Source organism: Corylus avellana, chromosome 1, assembly GCF_965113065.1.
Source record: "Corylus avellana chromosome 1, dhCorAvel1.hap1.2, whole genome shotgun sequence".
Classification (NCBI taxonomy): domain Eukaryota; kingdom Viridiplantae; phylum Streptophyta; class Magnoliopsida; order Fagales; family Betulaceae; genus Corylus; species Corylus avellana.
The window spans coordinates 41629359-41638364 of record NC_142490.1 but is presented as its reverse complement, the minus strand read 5'-3'; the positions used below and the strand labels follow the sequence as shown (position 1 = coordinate 41638364).

The 9006-nt window shown below is 34.7% G+C and overlaps 1 protein-coding gene across 1 annotated transcript; it reads left to right on the top strand.

The window, feature by feature from the left end:
* On the top strand, positions 1-1313 carry AGP31 (arabinogalactan protein 31). Its single transcript, XM_088518736.1, has 2 exons — positions 1-598; positions 839-1313. The coding sequence occupies exons 1-2, from the start codon at positions 91-93 to the stop codon at positions 1135-1137; spliced, it is 807 nt and encodes a 268-aa protein (XP_088374862.1). The 5' UTR covers positions 1-90; the 3' UTR covers positions 1138-1313.
* The last annotated feature ends 7693 nt before the right edge of the window (positions 1314-9006 follow it).

The following is a 9006-nucleotide window of genomic DNA, read 5'->3' as shown; positions in this document are numbered from 1 at the left end:
CACCTCCATATCATCATCTCTCCCACAGACGCCTCTTATCACTCTCTCTGTAGCTTCTCTTGAGCTAGAAAAGCTCAGAAAAAAACAGTCATGGGCTTTGGTAGTAGAGGGCTTCTGCTGCTGCAGCTCTCAGTGCTCCTACTGAGCTGCTTCAGTGTCTTTGGTGTTGAGTATAGTCACCCACCGGTTCACCCTCCCGTTCACCCTCCGGTTCACCCTCCTAGCCACCCACCGGCTCACCCTCCTCACCACCACCACCACCACCACGGTCACCCACCAGTGCACCCTCCCGTTCACTCTCCTAGCCACCCACCGGCTCACCCACCTAGCCACCCGCCGGCTCACCCTCCTAGCCACCCACCGGCTTACCCTCCTCACCACCACGGCCACCCCCATGGCCACCCCCCCATTCACCCACCGGCACACCCACCAGTTAAGCCCCCAACGTACCCACCGGTTCACCCCCCAGTCCACACACCGGTTTACCCACCGGTTCGCCCTTTCCCAAGGAGCTTTGTAGCTGTTGAAGGCGTTGTTTATTGCAAGTCCTGCAAGTATGCTGGGGTTGACACCCTCTTGGGAGCCTCACCAGTTTCTGGTTCGTTCAAACTTTTCTTCAAAAATTCTTTCTTTCTTTTCTTGCAAAACTAACTACATTTTCTTTCGAAAAGTCTTATACATTCCAAATTTCATTCTCTGTTATATCGTGAGATTTATTATTTCGTGAAGTCTTATCAACTCAATGAGATGATGATAGATCATTTTTACATATTATTTAGGAATTAACTCTTAAGATCAAAAATTTAGTAAGTTTATCATTATTTTTTTCTTTTCGTAGGTGCAACTGTAAAGCTACAGTGCAATAACACCAAGTATCCGGCCGTCCAAACGGCGAAGACCGACAAGAACGGCTACTTCTTCATCACAGCACCGAAGACCATCACCTCCTACGCATTCCACAAGTGCAAGGTGTTCTTGGTCTCATCGCCGGTGGCCGAATGCAGCAAGCCGTCCAACTTCCACGACGGTCTCAAGGGTTCCCTCCTCAGGCCAGAGAAGCCATATGTGGACAACAAGCTCCCATTTGTTCTCTACACCGTCGGACCTTTCGCTTTTGAACCCAAATGCCCACGTTAAATCATTTACGCTTTAATTTCCCTTTTGTATTTCCACTCTCTGAGGTTTCGTTTCGTTTCGTCCCATGATTTAGTGGCAGTTTGTAATTTGGTTTATCGTGTTGCTTCGAGTGACAATAAATGATGTTATTATTATAAATATGGATTATTACATTAATAAAATTTTATTTCGTGCTATTTTTTGTTTTATTTTTTATTTTACTTTATAAAACTTTTCCTGGTCTCGTAAAAAGCAACGGTAATAAAGTAGGTTTGTAGGTGATATGGCAGACAAAGTTTGCGTTTCTCGGGGAGGTTTGAACCGCAGAGCGCATGCACAGAGATCTCTTGAGCCATTGGATTCCTGAAAGGTCACGTAATGTCTCTGATGACAACATAATGGTGGGGGAGGTAGTGGGGCCTCTCTGAAACTTGACCGTTGATGGATTGAGACAAAGCCTCCCTTATTGAATTTGAAAATTTTGAACGAATCATCCTACTATTGACCAAAACAAAGGGACAACCTTATTGGTATACGGTGGCGTTTTGCCAAATGACACGGGAAAATGGCAGAATCCTGGGTACCGGAGGCGGTGAACCAAGAGACAGGACAAAGGGTGATGCACTTCACTTCTGTCCTTTGTTGAGATTTACGCATATAATCCGACTCTACCAGATATCGGGTTTTTTTACATTGAAATTCACAACAATTATCTATTCAAATTGACATCCTGAGCGGGTGTAATATTACTATATGTAATATGATAATTAAAAAATAATAATAATAATAAAGGACTATGATCATCACATAAGTGGGTTAAATGATAGGGAATAACTTCACTTCGGTCGTGGCAAACAAGGTGGGTTTTTTGCCCTCCAATAGCTGAATGCCAAATCAGTTTGGAGCAAGAAAATAAAATGAGAACACATGTACCTGATTTTTATCCCCTCACAGCCCCAGCCACCCTGCCTCTGCCAGAGCCACCGCCGGAACCGCCGCTGCCTCTCTCCCTCTATCTCTTTGTCGGCCACGTGGGGTGGCCTCGCGGCCACTCCAAATGGCCTAGGGGTGGCCGGCACGGCCACCCCGTGGCCTAGTGATGGCCGGCGCGGCCACCCAGTGGCTTGGGGGTGGCCACGCCAGCCACCTAGATGGGGCTGGTGGTTCTCCTCGTCTGCCCTTATTTTTTTTTTGGTTTTGGTGTTTTGTTCTCATTTTAAGTTTTTACATTTTTCTTAAAATGTTGATGTGTCATGTGGTGATTGGTAGGTAAAAAACCCATGTTTTCTGCCACAACTGCATAGCAGCAGCTCTCTAAATGATACTATTGAAACCAACGATAGGCTCCCTTGGTGTATATGGTTATCTCACAATTCACATATGAAATGATAAGCCTAATGCACTTTGCCTAGAAGCTTTCATACACAATGTGTTGTTAAGAAATGGAAAACTAAAAAAAAGATGTTTACACCAAATTTTCTCATGATCAAAAGTGGAGGTTGGCTAATTTTCAAATTCTCCCCTTACAGCATTCCCAGCAACATTAGGTATTTTAGCTAGTGAAATAGTATAATTCTTTACTTTAACTATTGTTTTTTCACTACATACTCCAACAGATTCTCTATTTCATTCTCTACTTGCTTTAAAATATTATTTCTCATTCTTTTTTTATTATATTATTGTCAACACTTAATTAAAGGAAAAAACAAACACATATATAGAAATCATTCATAAAAACAAAAATAAATACATATGAGGAATATTCATCTCACATGCAGATAGTAATTCTTAAAATTAATAACATAAATAAATTTTTTTCATCCAATTGCAATTGATTTGTTTACATCCAAGTGTTTCTATGCAATAATTTTTTTTTTGCATTAAATTTTTTCATCCAATTGCAATTGATTTGTTTCCATGAAATAAATTTTTTTTGCATTCAATTTTTTTATCCAACTGTGTGAAGAAATTTTGTGAGCGAGAGATAAATTTTGTGTGAATAAATTTTGTGTTTGAGAGAGAGAGACGTAGCATATGTGAAGAGGTGTTCAGAAGAAATAAAAGATATTTGGTGAAAAGAGGTGAAATAAAGAAACAATAAACAAAAGAAAAATAAATAATATTTTATTTATCTAGTGTGCTACAGTGAATAGCTCCAAATTGCTATTCACTGAAACAATGTAGCTATTCTAACTAATGGCAAGTTACTCTGTTGGAGCTAAAAAAATAACAATAATAACTAAATACAACTAATATTAACCTTTTAACTAAGCTTTTGGAGATGCTCTAAGGCTATGTTTATTGGATATTAATCTTGGTTTGGACTACATTAGCTCCCAATAATTTAATAGATAAATTAATAAGCTCGCATATCCAGCCCATCAATGATTCTAAGTCACGATACTAAAGGCTAAAGTTTTATTTATTATTATTATTTTGTAGAAAGTCTCAAATTCAGAATATTCCCATTTCATGGATTTTTTGAAAAAACAAAATGGGTAAAGTCTATATACCCCACAAACTACCACATAATTGACAATATTTTTCCTAAACTTTCAATTGTGATAATGTCCCACTAAATTACCAAAATATTGTCAATATCCCCACTAACGCTTATTAAAAGATAAAAATACCCTTAAAAGTTTTTCAATAAGACAATAAAACCCCTATAAATTCGGAAAAAAAAAAAAAAAAACAATTTAAAAAAAAACAGTTTAAAAAAATTAAATTAAATTTTTAATTTTTTAAAAAGTGTAAATTTTTATTTTATTTTATTTTAAAACACAAAAATTTTCTATTTTTTTAGACGAAAATTTTTAATTTTTAATTTTTTTAAATGGAAATTTTTATTTTAAAAAAAATATATAAAACAAAATTTTTTTAAAAAAAACGAAAATTTTCAATTTTTATAAATAAAAAATATTGAATTTTTTTAAAAAAATTTTCTTATAAAAAACAAAAATTTATTTTTAAATTTGGCTTCCCTATGATTTTATATATAATTAGTTTTTTTTAGTTTTAGGTTTTTTATAGAAATTTTAGTATTTTCTGTTTTTATTTTAGTAAGGGTAGTTTGATCATTAGGGAGAACATCGACAATTTTTGGTAGTTTAAGAAAATATTATTATAATTAAAAATTTGAATGAAACATTATTATTTGTATGATAGTTTGAGGGGAATATCTTATATGTAAGCTTTCCCCAAACAAAATTATAGGCATAGGCACACTCAAATCTAGAGGAAGTGAAAACCCGCCTGATAGGCCACATGAAGCAAAGCGTGAATGCAATGTGATGAGTAAAAGAGAGTTTGTTTTTTTTTGTTAAGTAAAGAGAGTTACTTCTATATGGATGTTGCATAAATAATGGACTTTGTGCCCTCCAATGGAAGAGAGACATGTCATCATCGAGCACAAAATCTAACTAAAACGAAAACACTGGATTTTTAGCTTTCGTCTTGAACCTATCTACAAAAATCCACCTCTTTTCATATAAAAAAGGAGAGGAGTGTTAGACTTACAAACAAATTTTACAAAAAAAACTTTTACAAACTGATGTGGTACAACATGATTAGGTTTTTCAAAATTTGAACTTATCTTATATACAATCATCTTGTACCACATCAGTTTGTAAAAAATTTTCTATAAAATTTGTTTGTAAGCCTAGCATTCGTCAAAAAAGAAAAATGGCTACTTGTAATCTTCACATTTATTATTGGCCGATCGATTGATATGATGTAACTGAAATGCAAAATCTAAGGTTAAGAATTTAACCAAATTAGTTTTCAATAGTCATAGAGTTTTGGACTAATGGTTAGACCTTTAAAAAGGGTCTAAGAAGAGTTATGAGATAAGAAGAGATGGTTATGGAAAAATTATTGAGCGGTTATGGGCAATTATGGATTAGAGATAAACTACTTTATAACCATAATAAGCAAGGTCCTTGTTCATAATTAAGGGGTATCTTTCCAATCAACTAATCCAAAAGCAGATTATGAAGCTATTAAAATTGAGAGAAAATTATATTATTGGGAAACATATAAAAAATAAGTGGGCACCCAACTTTAAAATTATAAATTCTCAAATTACGTTATTTCAGACCGTTTCTTGTATTGAACGGCTTCGAAAATGTCACATATTAAAAAGGTAACATGTTACCATGATAGTCATATATATATATTTTTCCAAAAGACTTCTTATTCATTTATGAAGAGATTGGTTTTTTTTTTTTTTTTTTTTTTAAGAAAACCAAAATATAATTTTTGGTTCAAAACTTTTTTACAACATAAAAACAAGAATCAATAAAAATATACTTAACTCTCATCAACATGTCCTCAAGGGTAGGTCAATCAGTAGTGGACCACGCCTCATGAAACGGAGGTCACTAGTTTGAATTCTCTCTCTTTGTGTGGACATGTCAAAAAATAAAAATAAAAACTCTTATCAATAACATACTGCATTTTTAATATATGATATTTTTCAAACGTTTAATGACCTGAAATAAAGAAATTTACAACAAAAACGAATTATTAGAACAATAATCCCAAGGAGATTATAGCCAAACAAATATTTATCAATCTTGCCACAAAGTCATATATGGCAGACATTGGTCAAGGCTTGAATCACATCATGTAGATCTTCCCAACACATAAATAAAAAAAAGTGTTTAATGTAATTATTATTTTCTTCTCTCAATGGAAAAAACAGAAAGAAAAGAAAAAAACCCAATTGCAGTGGGCCTTCTGTGGATTAAAGAGTAATTATTTGGGGACACCTCTGCTGAGTAATGATAGTTGATGATTCCTATTAAAAGAAACGAGACATGGAGAGACCATATGATATTTGATGGTGCCAAGAAAGATTTTGAAATGGGTCCATCATCCATGGACAACATCATGCTAAGCATCATGTGTCATAGACTCATAGGGAAAGTCTTCATTGATTGAGGGGGGCAGGAATGGATATAAAGGATAAAGAATTATTGTGTATGATACTTTATGCACAATGGCAAAGTCTATGTTTGCCTCAAAAAGATATTGATTGTGTTGGGTCTGGTTTGAAATTATCTTTTTGCCATTTAAATGTTGTATTCTTTTCTTTTTCTTTTTCTTTTTATTTTTTTATTAAAAAAAAATTACACTTAATTCTATGAACTTTTATCATTTTTACAATCACCTCTAAAGTTAACAAAAAAAAAAAAAATTCAATTAGTGTATTCAACTTTAAAAAATTTGCAATGCAATAGAAAATCCTAACGTATAGAAGCCAAAATACCTAAAATACCCTATTTTAAAAAAAAAATTGTTGTCGGGTTGACCCATGGCTAAGCCAAGGCCAAGATGTGGGTTCCATTTTTTTTTTTTAAAAAAAAAATAATAACTATTTAAATACAAAAATATAAGGGACATTTCACTTATAGAGTTATTTCTATCATGACGTGGTGTAATTTTTTTTTTTTTTTACAGCCTTTAATAAAATTTGACACGTTAGGTAAAAAATACAAAATACAATGGGAGATAAAAATACCGTATCTTTAATTCAAATCAATCACACATTCTTTTCAATTCGTTCTAACCCAACGCCCTCTATCGAACCTCCCACACATCTCCGAGCCCTCAACACCGAAGTCTCTAAAACCAACCAAGACGGTGACTCCTGTAGTTTTATCAATGGATATTTTGTCTATAAGGTAAAAGAAAAAAAATTATTTGGTGTGAAAGGTTATATTATTTTTTTTGTGTTTCAAGTTTAGGTGTCTGCTTCTTATTGAAGAGCGCAAAATACCCAGTTTACACCGCAACCTAATAAAAGTTATTCGTTTTTTATTTTATTTTATTTATTTTTTTGTAATTTAAAGTTATTCTCTTTCACATATACCTATTTGCTGAGCATGGTAACGCAGGCCTATGAACTAAGTTGGGGCAATGAAGTGCATGTAGGACCAGAATGAGCTTCCAATGGTTGTGGGCTTGGCCCAAGAGAAAGCTAGTTGGGAGGATTGTCCAACACCAGTAGTGTGAGCCAACTCGGACTTGGGGGTTTCCTGGCCCTTATTCTGTGGGTTAAACTTATAACTTTGAGAGCCTATGATCTTCCCAGCCGCCCCCTATCATTAGCTTTCTTCTGTGGGTTAACTTTGAGACTAAGATCCTTTTTTTCTTCTCTCTCTCTCTGTCTCTTTCTTTGGCAGAGTGTGAAGTTATGATTGTACCTGCCAATTTGATGCTCTATTATTGATATGTATTCATTTGTATAGCCACAAAAAAACTGTGCATTTATTTTTTTGTTCTTCCCCTTTAACCTAATTCCTTGAGAAGCATCAAAAAATTCCTTGAGAAGCATTACATTTTTCAAAAAAAAAAAGTCGGTTTTAGATGACATATTACCATCCCATGAAATTTATTATTTTAAAAAATGTGTTACCAACTCATGAAATGATGGCACATCATTGAGAACCAACTTTTGAAGTAAAAATTTAGAAAGTGTAACATTTCTCTAATTTCTTTGCTACTTAAACATGGACTGAACAAAAATTTTTCAGTGGGGCAAAGCATAAATGAGAAGCAACTTATATATATATATATATATATATATATATATATATATATATATATATATATTCAGGCTGACGGTTAAAAACTATCTCACATATCCTATCCACCCGTCCGCATGAGTTATTGGCGAATTTTCAGCACTAAATAAGAGTATTATCCGCCCGTATAGCGTACTTTACACCCCTATATATGTTCTTGGGCCTCTTTCAACCCCAAAAACTAGCTTAAAAGGTAAGGCTTTCTCTCATACTTATAAAGTGACAACTAGCTTATTCCACAACCGATGTAGAATAACTTTAACAATCTCCTCCTCACACATCAGACACATTGGGCTCTGGGTCGGAGTAGACACAATTCATTTCTCTCGTGAACTGTTAGGCCGAGACTTGTTGGTTAAACTTGAGCTCTTATACCAGTATTGCTCTCTCAACATAAAAAATTAGCTTAAGAGGTAATGTTTTTCCTTACACTTATAAATTGACTATCAACCCATTCCACAACCGATGTGAGATAACCCCAACAATATATAAAAGAGAAATTTTCAAAACTGGGGTGGGCCCGTGTTCAAAAGATTGTCTTGCACATTGCACACCCTTAAACATCATGGTTTGGAAGGGGCTGGTTACTGGTCTTACTGTTCATGATCTGCAATATGCTTCAAGAATCTGCAACACTTAGGTGTAAATATGCCATGTAATCTAGCTAGCTACTATTGATATTAAATAGGTCAAACCCGCCACCCAACATAGCATCAACAAGAAGAATGTAATTTCTTGTAGGTAATCTCAGTGCATATATGAAGCATATTAAATTGTCCAAACTGAGATTTTCAATGAGAGATTCTAGCTTCATACGTCATATATACTCCACAACCACCCCACCATTGATATTGGCCTTCAAATATATATGTATATAAAATCTAGCTTTAAGCTCCGTTTGTTTAGCTGTAAAATGATTTATGAAAAATGTTTTACGCATTTTCGGGGGTTTGGCGCGACGTAAAATAATAGTCAACGAAAAATATTTTCCCTTTGACCGAAAATTCTTCTTTAATTTTTGAAAAAACCATAAACCATTTTCTGACTTTGAGTATCTCACTCTAGAATCGGCAGACCATGTCAAGACCCGCCCGGGACCATATTAGATAGGCAGAAATTTTGCGTCTCAAAAATGTGTGGGAGTCAATTCAATGGAATCACAGTTGTTGTAAACGTGGTGCCAGTGGGTGCATCTAGCACTGTCCAACTCATAAATGGAGTCTCTTCCATGACAGCAGCACTTCAATCTTGTGGGAAGTGTTGCACTTAGAATGTGGTCCCTCAATACTTTCTACCCAGA

Coding starts and splice junctions, on each gene's coding strand:
- AGP31 (XM_088518736.1), top strand. CDS start 91: ATGGGCTTTGGTAGTAGAGGGCTTCTGCTGCTGCAGCTCTCAGTGCTC. Junction 599..838: donor GGGAGCCTCACCAGTTTCTG/GTTCGTTCAAAC, acceptor TTCTTTTCGTAG/GTGCAACTGTAAAGCTACAG.